Source organism: Bombina bombina, chromosome 3 (genome assembly GCF_027579735.1).
Source record: "Bombina bombina isolate aBomBom1 chromosome 3, aBomBom1.pri, whole genome shotgun sequence".
NCBI lineage: Eukaryota > Metazoa > Chordata > Amphibia > Anura > Bombinatoridae > Bombina > Bombina bombina.
In genome coordinates, this window is record NC_069501.1 from 229,164,186 (window position 1) to 229,183,644 (window position 19,459).

The window sequence follows — 19,459 nt, forward strand, 5'->3', positions numbered from 1 at the left end:
ACACACACTATACATACACACACACACACTATACATACACACACACACACTATACATGCACACTATACATACACACACACACTATACATACACACACACACACACTATACATACACACACACACTATACACACACGATACATACACACACACGATACATACACACACACACTATACATACACACACACACACACACTATACATACACACACACTATACATACACACACACACACACACACTATACATACACACACACACACTATACATACACACACACACACACACTATACATACACACACACACACTATACATACACACACACACACTATACATACACACACACACTATACATACACACACTATACATACACACACTATACATACACACACTATACATACACACACACACACTATACATACATTATACATACATACACATATACACACACACACTATACATACACACTATACATACACACACACACACTATACATACACACACACACACACACTATACATACACACACACACACACTATACATACACACACACACACACACTATACATACACACACACACACTATACATACACACACACACACTATACATACACACACACACTATACATACACACACTATACATACACACACTATACATACACACACACACACTATACATACATTATACATACATACACATATACACACACACACTATACATACACACTATACATACACACACACACACTATACATACACACACACACACTATACATACACACACACACACTATACATACACACACACACACTATACATACACACACACACACACTATACATACACACACACACACTATACATACACACACACACACTATACATACACACACACACACTATACATACACACACACACACTATACATACACACACACTATACATACACACACACACACACACACACTATACATACACACACACTATACATACACACACACACACACACTATACATACACACACACACACACTATACATACACACACACACACACTATACATACACACACTATACATACACACACTATACATACACACACTATACATACACACACACACTATACATACACACACTATACATACACACACACTATACATACACACACTATACATACACACACACACACTATACATACACACACACACACTATACATACACACACACACACTATACATACACACACTATACATACATACCCACACACACACTATACATACATACCCACACACTATACATACATACCCACACACACACTATACATACATACACACACGCACACACTATACATACATACACACACGCACACACTATACATACATACACACACGCACACACTATACATACATACACACACACTATACACACACACACACACACACTATACACACACACACACACACACTATACACACACACACACACTATACATACACACACTATACATACACACACTATACATACACACACACACTATACATACACACACACACACACTATACATACACACACACACACACTATACATACACACACACACACACTATACATACACACACACACACTATACATACACACACACACACTATACATACACACACACACACTATACATACACACACACTATACATACACACACACACACACTATACATACACACACACACACTATACATACACACACACTATACATACACACACACTATACATACATTATACATACATACACATATACACACACACACTATACATACATACACACTATAGATACACACACACACTATACATACACACACACACTATACATACACACACACACTATACATACACACACACACTATACATACACACTATACATACACACACACACTATACATACACACACACACTATACATACACACACACACTATACATACACACACTATACATACACACACTATACATACACACACTATACATACACACACTATACATACACACACTATACACACACGCACACACTATACATACATACACACACGCACACACTATACACACACACGCACACTATACACACACACGCACACACTATACACACACACACACACTATACATACACACACTATACATACACACACTATACATACACACACTATACATACATACACACACTATACATACATACACACACTATACATACATACACTATACATACATACACACACACACACTATACATACACACACACACTATACATACATACACACACTATACACACACACGCACACTATACACGCACACACTATACATACACACACTATACATACACACACTATACATACACACACTATACATACATACACACACTATACATACATACACTATACATACATACACACACACACACTATACATACACACACACACTATACATACACACACACTATACATACACACACTATACATACACACACACTATACATACACACACACTATACATACACACACTATACATACATACACACTATACATACATACACACACTATACATACATACACACACACTATACATACACACTATACATACACATTATACATACATACACACACTATACATACACACACACACTATACATACACACACACACTATACATACACACACACTATACATACATACACTATACATACATACACACACACACACACTATACATACATACACACACACTATACATACACACACTATACATACATACATACACACACTATACATACACACACACACACACACTATACACACACTATACACACACACACACTATACATACACACACACTATACATACACACACACTATACATACACACACACTATACATACACACACACTATACATACACACACACATTATACATACACACACACACTATACATACACATACACACACACTATACATACACATACACATACACACATTATACATACACACATATACTGACAACAAAACAATTACAACAGTCCATATTTTTTCATAAGAAGATAAAACACAGATACAAATGGAAAAGGAAAGCAAGTATATTATATATTCTATTATGCAAATTAACACCACTATATAAACAAGTTAAAAAAAAGTGACATAAAAAAGTTTAATATAACAAACTGTCGACAGACATGGTTATGTTATGCAAGGCTTGTACATAATAGTAATCTCTTTTGCTAAAACAGTGTGTATTTACTAGACACATTTTTGTGTAATAAAGTACAATGAATTTCCCTTTCTACTAGAATGTGCCTTTTATTTAAAGGGTAATTATGATACTGGGGTCCTGCAAGGCATTCCTGAGCCCTGCTTTGGATCACTGCATCCTGTACACTACAGGGACACAAAAAAAAGGAACCAGGGTCACTTTTGATCTAGGATTTACTTATTTATGTGCATCTTGTTATGGGTTGATCATTCACTACAGAACCTATTGCACTTTGCTAGAGGATTGTACGAACACGTGGATACTGGATATGTATTAGTTACATGTGATCTCTATCTCTGTAGTGCTAAAACTCAGGGGATGATATAGAGTTGCACCCTGCTAACTTCATAAGGTGGAGAAGTTTTTTCTTATCTCAGGGACGCACGGATTTGCAAGGTGTGAAATATTAAGACAATGGCTTAAAGGAATAAATTAATCAGCAGCACTGTCGAGCTCCTGCTGCTTTTAGTCAGGTTATAGCAGATACATTTTTAGCAGCTGAAAAAAAAAGTTGCACATTCCTATCATTAGAGTGACTGAGCTGTGGCACTAAGGGAAAAACTGACAAGTTAAATGCACTTGCAATATTTGCACCTGTCTAATGGGTACTGGTAATAGGAGTATATTATAGAGGTGCTGAAATATTCCCATCTCTGCACCAAATCTGCACATGGAACGTAGATACAGTAAGATATAGAGTGCACTGACTTCTGTATCTCACGGTAATATAAAGACAGACAGATATACATCACACGGCCACGCTTATATACAGGCCATTAGCCATGTCCTGCTAAATAACCCCATTGTGAGACTTACCCCCAGATCATTTTCTTGCTGCATGCTGGTCCTGCTCAGCTCCTTCCCGCGCTCTCTAGCTGAGCTCTTGTCCTGACCTGCACCACAGCGCCTGGTGGCTCCTCCCTCTTCCTCTCCAGGCTCCGGTCATGTTCCTTGTGTTGTGAAGGAACGTGACCTGCTAGGCTAGTAAATAGCAGTAAGCATGGAGTACATTGGAGTCAAGTGGTGCTGCGGAGCGTGTAGATGTGTGGGGGTTCTTCAAACTGAGCACAGGGAGGCGCGCTGCGCATATTATGTATTACTACTCACTCATCATTTATTATCAAAATAAAAAAACACTGGCCGTTCACAAACTTTACACAAGCGCCAGGGCTGGGGGGGCAGACACTGATCGCTATATTACTGTTTTTTAGGCAAATGTTCCAGGCTTTAAATAGTTATAAAAAGAGATGAACACATTGCAGATTATATACAAACTTCATTTTTGCAAACTGTGCACATGTGCATCTCCTTCTGTATGCGCACGTTTTAGAATACATTTCATAAATCTTATTATATCCAAGGATTTACAGTTTAAAATACTTCTAGCATTGGCCAACAGTAAACCTTAGCCAGCCACCTCCTTAGCACAATAGCTCCTGATTCCCAGCGAGCACCCCTTTTCCCTGACTATAGAGTGCATTGCCGTTTGCCCTGCTTTACCTTTCCGCCTAATTATTTTATATAGTTGCTCGTTTATCTGAAGGGGATTGTTCTCGGATTCACGGTTTACAGCATGTGTGAGTGTGCTGGTGGGGGGCATAATTTGTGCATGCGCAAGATGTTTGCTTAGATAGCCAGTCCTCTGAAGAAAAATATAAATAAAGAGCTACAGTGGTGGTGACCAGAGGAGGCCAACAGAGGGGTTTTTAGAGATAAATCTGTGGATGTCATATTGAAGACACATCAGTTAGGGTTACACTGATGTGATTATTATAGCCTACAATTTTATAATTTATATTAAAAAAATCCAAGTTTTCTGTCCCTTTAAATTTAAAGGACCAATCAACACAGTAGATTTGCATAATCAACAAATGCAAGATAACAAGACAATGCAATAGCACTTAGTCTGAACTTCAAATGAGTAGTAGATTTTTTTTCTGACAATTTTAAAAGTTATGTCTTTTTCCACTCCCCCTGTACCATGTGACAGCCATCAGCCAATCACAAATGCATACACGTACCATGTGACAGCCATCAGCCATTCACAAATGCATACACACTTATTCTTGCACATGCTCAGTAAGAGCTGGTGACTCAAAAAGTTTAAATATAAAAAGACTGTGCACATTTTGTTAATGGAAGTAAATTGGAAAGTTGTTTAAAATGGCATGCTCCATCTGAATAATGAAAGTTTAAATTTTGATTGAGTGTCCCTTTAAGGCTCTTAACACAAATATAAAGGAAATTCCAAAGTATAGCCAGTGAAATGTTTTACAGCATGGTCAGCCCCCTTCTTTTCCCTATAGATCATGTTAGGTAGAAATGGATGACCATATAATACAGTTGAGATATTTTTCCTGCAGACTGAGCTGTTATAGATGAGAATGTAGAGGCATAGATACATTAAAAAGGGACACTCAAGTCAAAATAAAATTTTATCATTCAGATAGAGAATGCAGTCTTAAGACACTTTCCATTATAACATTTAGCACAGTCTTTTTATATACACACAAAATCTTACTGAGCATGTGCACAAATTCACAGGGTATACATATACTAGTCTGTGATTGGCTGATGTCTGTCACATGATACAGGGGGGCAGAAAATGGGAGAAAAAATAAATTTGTCAGAAAAAAAAAAAAATCTACTGCTTATTTGATATTCAGAGTAGGTGTAAAACCATTATCTGTTTTATGCACTTAATAATTATGCAATTCTACTGCATTGAGTTTTCCTTTAAAGGGACATTCCAACCAATAATGAAATCCATATGGATGCATTTCAGTTTTGAATAGAAGCATTATTGTAATATACATGTATTAGCAAAAATGCTTCAAATAAAATCGACAGCCGTTTTAAAAGTGTATTTAAGTATGCACTGTGCACCAGCATTTTAAACACAGCACTTGCTCAGAGAGCCTAAGGTACTTGTACCAACTCGTAATGATTACATTTGTTAATTGCCGACATAATACAAGCCACACTGGTGCTCTGAGCAGCTGCAGTATTTAAAATGCTGGTGCACTGAGAATATCCAGCTATGCTTCACATGCACGTGCAGAGAAATGTTAACACTAAAGCATTGATAACGTTTACAAGAAACATTTTTGCTACTACATCTATATTGCAAATATGTTTCTATTGAAAGATGTAATTCATCTACATGCATTTAAATTTCGACTGGAATGTCCCTTTCAGATAAAGCAAACATTACCAATTGATAAGTTCACCCAAATCTTACAAAATCAGCTGTCCTGTTTTATACATCAGAGAGAGGAGAGATTTGCTGACGGAGTAAAGGTTTCCATTCTCAGTGCTTCCTGAGCACTTTATTAATTCCTGTGCTAAAATGAATAATATGATCCGGCGGTACATTTTGCTTTACACATTAATCAAGAGTTGTAATATAATTGTTCCACTTCCCTAAATGCATTATAAATATATAATACATATTCTCCAATCACCTTCTAGCAGTGCTTTGGTTATTTATAAGAATGTGATGGAAAATATTCTAAACCACAAAACTGAGGTTTAATTTCTGAAACCATTTCTAGGGTAAATGACAACAGAGCCATGCAGAGTTGAGAAGATATTTTTGTACCTTTCTTCCCAGTAGCTGGTTGGATAAGGTGGATTTTCCTGCATTTGGTGCTCCTATGATGGCAACTTTTAGAATCTTTGCATCATCAGGCTGGTCCGGTTCATGAGATAACAAACTGTCTTGTTCAGCTAGAGACATAAAAGGATACATATTTAGAGTATAATGCCTTTAGCCTGAACCTAAAACCCCAAGGCTAACCGTTACAGGGCGGTTTATAACCCCAATTTACTCTCAGTGGATGATAACTGAGAACTTATTTAGTTGCATTAGAACATTTTATTAAAGGGACATGAAACACAAACAATATACAGGTAGCCCTCAGTTTACGCCGGGGTTAGGTTCCAGAAGGAATGGTTGTAAATCAAAACCGTTGTAAATTGAAACCCAGTTTATAATGTAAGTCAATGGGAAGTGAGGGAGTTCGGTTCCAGGCCCCTCTCAAAATTGTCATAAGTAACACCTAATACATTATTTTTAAAGCTTTGAAATGAAGACTTTAAATGCTAAACAGCATTATAAACCTAATAAAATAATCACACAACACAGAATATATAATTAAACTAAGTTAAATGAACAAAAACATTTGCTAAACAGCATTATAAACCTAATAAAATAATCACACAACACAGACTTCACTTGCATTTTTCTGCAAACAGTTCTTTCTATACATTCCAATCTAGACTGATTTATAGACAGGAAGATCTTGTTCCTTTTGAAATCTGCTCGATAGCTGAGGTCTGGTTAACCTGATTAATTTCAGCTTTCATGGCTTTGCTGCAACACAAGCGGACAGCTCCACCTACTGGCTATTTTAATAAATGCACTGCTTCTCAATGCTTTTCAATAGCAGTCACATGACTGGAAAAAAAGGTTGTTATTCTGAAACGGTGTAAATTGAACCGTTGTAAAACGAGGGCCACCTTTCATGATTCAGATAGAGAATACAATTTAATAAAAGTTTACAATTTATTTCTATTAACAAATTTACACGTCTGGCGCACCACATGACAGTAAATAGTGCTGCCTTTTAGTGCTCTTGCTAATGTATAACCTTGTTGCAAAACTGCTGCCATATAGTGCTGCAGACACATGCACACACCTGAACTTACCTTCCGGCTTTTCAACAAAGGATAACAAGAAAACAAAGAAAAATTAATAGAAATAAATTGGAAAGTTGTTTAAAATTATATGCTCTATCTGAATCATAAAATAAAAAGTTTAGGTTTTGTGTCCCTTTAATACACATTTCCATAAAATTAGAGACAATAACTAGTGCTTCAGTGATAATGTGAGCACTTATAAGATGCGCCTAGGATTAGTATTATAAAAAATTATTAAAGATAGAATTATTGATATAGGAGCTATAAAAATAGAATTAGTTGGTATATCAAATAGCAACGTCAATATAGTGACATTAATATTAAAGCATCAGTATAATGGCACTCCAAGGTGAAAAAAAAACAACAATACAAACTTTATAGTTCAGGGTATATATTCTAATGCAAAGTCCAGGAATACACAATAAGTAATTCCAACAGCTGGCAGATAAACAGCAGTAATCCAAGCAAGTGTAGGCCGCTCCTCCAGGGTGTTGTGCCGCAACACAGATGACAAATCTAGGAAGGAAAGGATAGAGGGCGCCACATAGTGCAGATCATAAAAATAGATAAAGGCAACAATTGGATCACAAGAATCCTACTCACACAGTATAAGGCACCAATGTGCAGTATGCGCAGTCCGGAACCACATGTCGTCCGGTAGACCTCTGTTGGAATATGTCGTCAGATGAAATTCCTCGTCTCACCAGGGAGAGTCCAGGGAAGCCCAAAGGAGGTATAGTGGGAGCAAATCAGCGTCAAGGAAACTCGCACCAAAGATCCAAAAAACTCCAAATAAATGGTGATAAAATATAATTGGCCTAAGCCAAGAAGATGCAGCAGATGGAGTTAAAAAGTAAGATAAAATTTATGCCAAATAAAAACAACAGCAACGCGTTTCTCAGTGTTCAACACTGTTTATCAGGCTATACAAACATACTCTCAACTGCCATATTTAAAATAAAGAACCAATCATTGATCAGAAAAAATCCACACCCTTATTGGGGCATACCATTATACATATAATGAAGAATGAACAACAATTTTGTTTATAACATTGTATAGATAAAAATATAAAATCGTGTAAAATCTGAAGAACCTATTGTAGTATGCCACATAAGCAATCATTTTCCAAGGACAGCAAAATATTGTTTCTTATTTGAAACACAGAATACTTCTAATCTGTTATCATTAGCACCCCTAACAATCTAATAGTGGTATGACCTGTTGAAAACATCAGCTTTTTATTCCCAGCTATTTTTTATTACATATAATTTATACAAAACAATACTTTTTATTATCAATGTGATTATATAGATCTCTCCCTTATCAACTTGGGGAACACAAAGAGATGACGACTATTATAATATTATTATTTTATTAAAAAGGCGACAACAGACGCTTTATGCTAACATAGCAACCCTCCCAAATCAATCTCAATTGGATCTAATGACAGAAAGGGGGTGTGATCGAATACACCATGCATGTGAGATTACCGGTCATGCCGAAAACTCAAGAACAAACATACCAGATTTAAAATTACCTGCTGATGTGAAGGAACACAGCACCCTCGCTGTCTAGGTAGACCAGTTCATCTTAACATAACAACATAATACGGCATTTAGGCAGAAGGCGTAAATGTTAACCAGGGGGCGTGTAGATTTCAGCAAAAGGGGGTGTGTAGGAGAGCCAATCGGTGGGGCCTACAAATTGAGACAGCCAATCAATTTTGAGGATGGATGCAAAGGGGAGGGAGGATGTGACGTGCACCCGTCCAATGGGGGCGTGAATGTAACGGGAAAAAAAAGGGTAGTAAATGACATTGAATCGAAGAAGCCTGTCAGTAGCCAAGTGTGTGACAAGAAAAAACAGACATACTTAGTCTCAATTTGTAGGCCCCACCGATTGGCTCTCCTACACACCCCGTTTTGCTGAAATCTACACGCCCCCTGGTTAACATTTACGCCTTCTGCCTAAATGCCGTATTATGTTATTATTTTAAGATGAACTGGTCTACCTAGACAGCGAGGGTGCTGTGTTCCTTCACATCAGCAGGTAATTTTAAATCTGGTATGTTTGTTCTTGAGTTTTCGGCATGACCGGTAATCTCACATGCATGGTGTATTCGATCACACCCCCTTTCTGTCATTAGATCCAATTGAGATTGATTTGGGAGGGTTGCTATGGAAGCATAAAGCGTCTGTTGTGGTCGCCTTTTTAATAAAATAATAATATTATAATAGTCATCATCTCTTTGTGTTCCCCAAGTTGATAAGGGAGAGATATATATAATCACATTGATAATAAAAAGTATTGTTTTGTATAAATTATATGTAATAAAAAATAGCTGGGAATAAAAAGCTGATGTTTTCTAACCAGCCTGAGAGATGGCGGCTGTCTAACTGAGCTCTTAGGCCCCAGCTAGGTGAAAACGCTTTAGGCATTAGCCATCCTGCACTTTAAGGCCATAAACCGCTAGATAAATGAGCGACTAACCTCAGACATAGGTTCTGCTAGACCTGTGTGCCTCGCTACAGGAGATCTGCCTTTGGGGAGAGAGCGCACTGAGCGCACATACGCACCTCATTTCAAACTCTGATGGCGGCATGGTAGGAGAGGATCAGGGTCCGGAGACACCTACATTAAGGGAAATTCAGAGTCAAACCATCCGGAAAGTACACAGACCTACCAGGACTCCGGTCCCTTAAATGCCACACCGGAACGAACTGAAGAAAATGCCGCGACGGGCCGCAGCCTTTACTAAAGTTTTGATGCGCACTTAAATTACCATCCACCGGGAGCAAGCTACAGCAATAGATGACTGCAAAAAGGGGGTAAGAAAAACGGAACATGTAATATTCTCCCAGCTATAAAAGAAAAGTTGTGCTCCATCACCCTCATAGTGTTAAAGACATATTATAGCAAGCGGTGCACTAAAAACTTTGACAGCTAGATTAAAGGTGTTATAAACATCCCCTCAAGTGCATTTGACAAAATGTAAGCTTACATACCCTGCTATAATTAACAAATACGCTGCTAAATGTGGGAAAGTCTTATAGAGTAATCCTCACCACTGAGATAAAGATATAACGCCTCAAACAGAGCCCTCCAAGCTCAGACAACCAAATATAAGGTGTCACACATTATATGGACATTTGTACAAGCCTTTACACATGAAAAATATGAACACACCTCAACTACTAATAGCTGCAGTGTGTTTACTCTTTGTGGGCCAGATTAACAGATTATATTTCCTATAAAGAACTTGCAACGACAGCACAGACTTAAAGACCTTTATACTCAGCACCAGGATCTTTATCTATCTTTTAAGGATTTAGTGAAGGCAGAGGGGCAGAATCCATCCAAAGATGTCTCCAAAAAAAATTAATAAACCAAGCAAGAATGCCAAACCCCTGAAAACATCCACTCATACAGTAAACAACTTTTTCAAGACGCTTGAGACAAAAAACACAGCGCCCACAGAAGAAGCAATGCCAGACCAAAGGTCTGAACACAGTTCTTCAGAATCTGAAAGTGACCTCGCTTCAGAAACCATTACCATCCCCACAGCTCTCTTTAAAACAATCCCTTCAAAAAAGGACTTTTCTTCTCTTATTTCACAGGTCAAGCAATGCATCAAGGAGGAAATCTCAGACCTCAAAAAGGACATCTCTGACATTGGTCACAGAGTAGAATCACTCGAAAATACCCATGATCTACATGCAGACGCTATCACAGACCTGCAAAGCACCGTTCAGAAACAAGATACAACTATCAATGAGCTGGAGGATAAGATAGATGATATCGAAAATCGTAGCAGACGTCATAATATTAGATTACGGGGAATCCCCGAAACCATTTTACCACCAGATATTGAACAATATCTCCAAGACTTCTTCAGCACGTTAAAAAAAGAAGAAACACCCTCAAAAATCTGCATAGACAGAGCTCACAGAGCCCTACGACCTAAACCACTAGCAGGACAAGCACCAAGGGACATCATAGCCCGCATCACTAATTTCCAAGAGAAAGAGGAGCTAATGAAGTTAGCCAGAGAACAACAGCCCATAAAATATGACAACATGGACATCCAAATGTTCGCCGATTTGTCACAGAGAACTCTTTCAAAAAGAAGAGAACTTAAGCCACTCACGTCGTCGTTGAGAAAACTAAACATCCCTTACAGATGGGGGTTCCCCTTTCATCTGTTAATCCTTTGGAAAGGAAGACGCATCACTTGTACATCTACTAAAGATATACCAGACATATGCAGGGAACTGGACATCCCTATCCCTCAGACAGAGGAAAATGCTGAGCCTCAGGAGAAACACACAAGTCCAAGCAAACCGAACCCACTACCACAAAGGAGAGAGTGGAGACAGGCGTCTCAGAAGAAACCCCGCAAATCTGTACAACCCACATCTCCATCATTGGAAGAAAGGGGATGAAAAGTCTTTGCTGCATACAAGGACATATCCTGAACTTTCGAACAGTCCCCAATGGAGACCCCTAACTGCAAGTATTACCTATACTCCAGAACTCACGAGGCATACAGAACCTCAGAGATATTAAAATAGTGTCTTAAAGGTTAAATTGTTAACAGTTAACTAATGTTGACTTTATTTTTTTTTTTCACCTAGCCGGGAGTTTATCTCCCTAGAATAGAATTATGTTGTTTAAACATGTGTTAAAAATATTGTGTTTTACTGTTCTTCTTCTTTACCTATTCTTCTCCCTTCTTTTCTTTCCTATTCTGTCCTGTTCTCTATTGAAGCATATGCCGCCACTTATACGTTCACCAGTATATAATCTATGTTTACACATACTAACCTTTAAATTTAAATATCTTCACACAGAACGCTAAAGGACTCAATTGCCCAAACAAGAGAAGACTGGCTATACTAGACCTCCAACAAAAAGGAGGACACATACTAATGCTCCAAGAGACCCATTTCAAGGGGAAAAATATCCCCAAATATTTCTCCTCACACTACCCCCTACATTTCCACAGCACTAACCCACACAAAAAAATTAATGGAGTAAGCATTTTAATCCACAAATCTCTCCCCTTTGTTAAAACCCATACTATAGGAGACAAAGAAGGCAGGTACATATGTTTAAAAGGCCTCCTATACGGTAAACCAGTAACTCTAATAAACGTCTACACCCCAAACTCACACCAAGATAAATTTGTATCCTCAGTTATAGACCTACTCCTTAAAGAAGCAAAAGGCTCCTTAATCATGGCAGGAGACTTAAATCTCCCCCTAGACCCCACAGTCGACTGCTCAAACCCCTCTTCTAGAGCTAAAATCCCGAACCTCCCTATTATCTGGCAAAAATTTAAACTTCTCGGCTTACATGATGCCTGGAGATACTTCAACCAACAAAAAATAGATTTCACCTTCTTTTCCCATCCAAAATGTAACTATTCTAGACTGGATTACATCATGGTCGACCACCTAATCCTATCACACACCACACACTCCTCTATACATCATACAACTTGGTCAGACCACTCCCTAGTAACATGCACCATAAAATGGCCAACGGCCCCCATAAGAGCTTTTCAGTGGAGATTGGATGATACATTACTGCTAGACCCAAAGCAAATAGAGATATTTTCAGAACAGATAAGCTCATACTTCTCTATAAACGAGACGCCGGATGTGAATGTGGTCACCCTTTGGGAAGATAAGATAAGAGGGGAGTTTATCAAAATTGCCGCCCAAATAAAAAAGAAAAGCCGTGAGGAAATAAATCTTCTGGTTAAAGACATAACAGACTTAGATTACAAGCACAAATCTAACCCCTCTGACAGATCTACTCTAGAACAACTACAATCCAAAAGAGAACAAATGAACCTTTTATTACAGATAAAATCACAAAAACAACTTCTACACCTTCAGCAAAATTTCTATAGGGAGGGTAACAAGTCAGGTAAACTCTTAGCTAGAGCATTAAAAAAGCAACAACAAAAAACCTATATCCACGCTATAAAGAACCCAGATGGCACACACCTAGAAGATACAAAATCAATAGCTAAAGAGTTCAAGAAATTTTACCACAAACTCTATAATCTTTTCCCATCTAGAGACCCTCATAATCAGGCATCCCTCTGTAATCAATACCTAGAAAATCTACCCATCCCCAAACTGAGCCTAGATCAATGCAACCAATTAGATCGTCCAATCCAATTATCAGAGGTAACAGAAGCGATAAAGCAATTAAAACAAAATAAAGCTCCAGGCCCTGATGGCTTCACAGGTTTATATTATAAAACCTTCGCTCCTCTCCTAGCTCCACATTTAACATCTCTATTCAACTCAATCCCAGAAAAATTCCCTTTTCCTGACGAAATGTTGCAAGCCAACATTTCAGTTATAGCAAAACCTGGCAAACCCCCGAACTCACCGGCACACTTTCGTCCAATCTCCTTATTGAACATTGACCTCAAAATGTATGCGAAAATTTTAGCAACCCGACTTAATCAAATTCTCCCTTCCATAGTCCATCAAGACCAAGTAGGGTTTATCCCACAGAGAGAAGCAAAAGATAACACGGTCAAAGTATTAAATTTATTGGAATATGTTACACAAACCAAAACCCTGACTGTTTTCGTTTCCACTGACGCTGAAAAAGCTTTCGACCGACTGGACTGGACTTATTTACGCACGACCCTACAACACTTCCACTTCCCAGAACCCTTCATTTATAAAATCCTTGCCTTATACTCAAACCCTACAGCACAGGTTAAAATTAATGGAACCCTTTCGGACCCTTTTGAAATCCGAAACGGTTCCAGACAAGGCTGTCCACTCTCACCACTTCTTTTTGTTTTATCCCTAGAGCCCCTGGCTAACAAAATACGGTTAAACAACCAAATTCAAGGAATATCAATTGCTAATCAGACACATAAACTAGCCATATTCGCAGACGACATCCTCCTAACACTTACAAACCCTAAAGTATCTCTACAACAAGCTATCACTGAACTAACACAATTTGGCACAGTTTCAAATTTTTTAGTAAACATGACTAAATCAGAATACCTTCCTATAAACCTAACAACCCCCACCCTTAATAACCTGAAATCCACCTGTCCCCTAAAACAACAAACAAAATACCTCAAGTACCTCGGCATTCACATTACTCCAGATAAACAAGACCTGCGCAAATATAATTATGGTAATCTAATCACAGAGCTCCTAACCTTAACATCACATTGGCTTCCAAAAAATATATTGTGGATAGGCAGAATGCAAGCAACAAAAATGGTCCTGCTCCCAAAAGTATTATACATTCCCCAAACAGTCCCCATCCCAGGCATACAAAAAGACCTAGATACTATGCAAAAGATCATAAACGGATACATCTGGAATCGTAGGCCCCCGCAAATTAATAGAGACACACTTTTTAAACCTCCATCAGGAGGCCTTGGGGTCCCACATCTCCTATCCTACAAACGTGCCATATCGCTACAGAGAATACAAGACTGGTACAAATTTAACACTTCCAATTATAAAAGCTGGGTACAAATTGAAACCGATCTAGCCCCTAATCACGATCTCAACACAGCATGTTGGAACCCTGTTTACCTTAACAGACATTCCATCTCATCGTCCTCAATCTCCAATGAGACCTGGTCAGACTGGGAAAATCTCTGTAATACATCAAATAAAATCTCTTCCAGATTCTCACCCCTCACCACGCTCTTAAATAACCCAGAATTCAACCCTGGGAAAATCTCAGATTTGCAAACTCCTCACAGACCCACAAAAACTCCTTCCCATGTACCTTATCACTGACGAAACTAAGTTTATCAAAGATAGAACCCAACTTGACCTAATAGAACACCCTTTCTTATCATCTTGGCTCCATGTACACCAAACGAGACACTTCATAATGACACATAAATTTAAAAAAGACCTCACTCGGCCTCCCACAATATTTGAACAAATGTGTATAACTACAGATTAGATAAAAGGAGTCATTTCCAAATTGTATAAACTCATCTTAACACACACCTTCCCCGAACTCCCCTCCTACACTAAAAGATGGGATAATGAGCTACACCTAAATACCCCTGCTAAAATTTGGTCGCACAGGTTCTCATCCCTGTTACACTCCGCTCACTCAGCCCATGCAAAAGAAACCAACATCAAATTATTGATGAGGTGGTATCTAACACCAGCCAGAATTAAGTACATATACAAACAATCCTCAGGTTCTTGCTGGAGAGGCTGTCACAAAGAAGGCCACTTATCCCACATCTGGTGGGAATGTGAACATATTAAACCATATTGGTCCATTATCTTTTCGAGTATTAATAAAATACTCCACACTCAAATAACACCTGGCCCAGAAATAATAATGTTAAGGCAACCACCGACAATCACATGCAAAATACGGCAACATTTATTTCACATCATGCTAAACGCTGCTAACCAGCTAATACCAAGAAAATGGAAATCATCTGTAGTGCCCACAGTGTCGGAATGGATAGAATTAGTTAATAGAAACCTACTCCTAGAGAGACTATATTACCTCAAACTAGGTCAAATTTCACTACACCAGGACATGATGTTCTTGTGGGAATCCTTCAAATTCAGTGAACTAGACACATAAACCCTTCTCAGAGATATATATTCACATACCTAAACAATTTGGTCTATGCTTTTTTTCCTCTTTTTCTCTTTCCTCTCTCCTTTTCCTTTCCATCTTTTCTATTTCTCTCTCCAATTCCAAGGTTCTTTCTTCTCATATAACATTGAACAAATAAATCTGGATTCATGAAATCCATATTAGAATTGCACTAGAAACAAGAGAAAATAATTTTCTGAAGTCCCCCTTTAACGGAACATGGAAAGGCTCACATACCATTCTCCTCAATTCAGTTACCCTGAGCCTACCATAACATTAGCAAAACTGTGAAAAGACTTTGAACCACGGGACAAAGAAGAAAAGACTCTAATTAATAATATGTGCAACATTTACTGTAACAAAACCCTATTTACCTGTAAGAATAATGAACTACTCTTTGGTTTTATTGTTAAAGTTTTACTTCAAACTCTAATAAAAATAATATAAATAAAAAAAAGCTGATGTTTTCAACAGGTCATACCACTATTAGATTGTTAGGGGTGATAATGATAACAGATTAGAAGTATTCTGTGTTTCAAATAAGAAACAATATTTTGTTGTCCTTGGAAAATGATTGCTTATGTGGCATACTACAATAGGTTCTTCAGATTTTACACGATTTTATATTTTTATCTATACAATGTTATAAACAAAATTGTTGTTCATTCTTCATTATATGTATAATGGTATGCCCCAATAAGGGTGTGGATTTTTTCTGATCAATGATTGGTTCTTTTTTATTTTAAATATGGCAGTTGAGAGTATGTTTGTATAGCCTGATGAAACAGTGTTGAACACTGAGAAACGCGTTGCTGTTTTTATTTGGAATACATTTTATCTTACTTTTTAACTCTCCATCTGCTGCATCTTCTTGGCTTAGGCCAATTATATTTTATCACCATTTGGAGTTTTTTGGATCTTTGGTGCGAGTTTCCTTGACGCTGATTTGCTCCCACTATACCTCCTTTGGGCTTCCCTGGACTCTCCCTGGTGAGACGAGGAATTTCATCTGACGACATATTCCAACAGAGGTCTACCGGACGACGTGTGGTTTCGGACTGCGCATACTGCACATTGGTGCCTTATACTGTGTGAGTAGGATTCTTGTGATCCAATTGTTGCCTTTATCTATTTTTATGATCTGCACTATGTGGCGCCCTCTATCCTTTCCTTCCATAAAATTAGGTTTTTAACCTTTTACAGATTCTGAGCAATGAACAGCTTGAGCCAATCAGGAACTGCATATATAAGTACATACAAACAACACCAGATATGTCCTGAACTGGCTCAGTATAGGATGCATTTATGCCCTAACTAAACACCAGTGGATGCTAAACTAAACACACAATAAAATGTGCAATGGTGCACCACCAACCTATATATACCTTTTTCTTTTGGGATATCCTCAATAGTTATCTTGTCATAAGAGAAATAATACACTATGTGTATCATATTTCTGAGGAGCAAGAGAATCAGATACTGTGTCTCTACCAGTAAAACTATGGATCCGTTTTACTGAAACCATCCTAAAATTTCCTAAAAAAAAAAATTACACAAATAATAAAAAATTATATATATATACATATACACACACACACACACACACACACATATATATATATACACATGCACATACGTACCCATAAGCACACATATCTTATTTATACTATTCCCCTTTAAATAAAAGAACACCTCAAACTGATCTTCCAATGTATGAGCACTATCTTTTGTATTGGTACTGTTGTTGTTAATAAATTTAAGCTATAAGATTAAATTGTTGCTCTTTATTCTAAAACAAAACTATATTTTAGTTGCAAGGTGTTTACTGTCACTTTCATTTAGCATTCTAGCTCTGCAGGGTTCTGGGTGTGAAGGAAATACCTACATTAAAATATATATTTTTTTAAAGGGATATGAAACCCAAAACATTTCTTTTGCAATTCATACAGAGAATACAAATTTAAAAAAGTTTTCAATCTACTTCTATTATCAATTTTTCTTTGTTCCCATGATATTCTGTGTTGAAGAGATACCTAGGTAGGCATCTAGAACACTGCATGGCAGCAAATAGTGCTGCCATCTAGTGTTCTTGCAAATGGATAACATTCTTGCAAAACTGCTGCCATATAGTGCTCCAGAAATGGGACAGCTCCTAAGCTTATGTCCCCGTTTTTCAACAAAAGATACCAAGAGAATGAAGACAAATTGATAATAGAAGTACATTAGAAAGTTGTTAGAAATGTCATGCTCTATCTGAATCATGAAATACATTTTTGGGTTTCATATCCATTTAATATAAAACACAAAGATTTTGTAAGATCTGTCTCCATGCAGCGAGTTTTTGATCATCGGCCTACAGTAAGCTAGGATCAATGCAAAATGCCATAAAATATATTTCTTTCTAATGACACGATGAGTCCACGGATCATCTAATTACTATTGGGAATATCACTCCTTACCAGCAGGAGGTGGCAAAGAGCACCACAGAAAAGCTGTTAAATATCACCTCCCTTCCCTCCCACCCCAGTCATTCTCTTTGCCTACGTTAGAGCAAGGAAGTGGTAAAGTTAGGTGTTAGTAAAAGATCTTCAATCAATTTATGATAACAGTGGATTTAAAGGACGCATACCTGCATGTTCCCATTCACAGGGATCATCACAAGTTTGTAAGGTTTGCTTTTCTAGATAAACACTTCCAATTAGTGGCTCTTCCCTTCAGTCTTGCCACAACTCCCAGAATTTTCTTCAAAGGTTCTGGGATCCCTGTTGGCGGTGCTCCGATTACGGGGCATTGTAGTGGCGCCCTATCTGGACGACATCCTGGTCCAGGCTCCATCCA

The 19,459-nt window shown here is 37.8% G+C and overlaps 1 protein-coding gene across 1 annotated transcript in view; it reads right to left on the reverse strand.

Moving 5' to 3' along the window:
- Positions 1 to 19,459, reverse strand: part of ERAL1 (Era like 12S mitochondrial rRNA chaperone 1) — a 165,961-nt gene that overhangs the window by 92,510 nt on the left and 53,992 nt on the right. Inside the window, exon 3 of the mRNA XM_053706185.1 lies at positions 6,882 to 7,009. Coding sequence (XP_053562160.1) covers positions 6,882 to 7,009 — 128 coding nt within the window. The remainder of the gene's footprint in view (positions 1 to 6,881; positions 7,010 to 19,459) is intronic.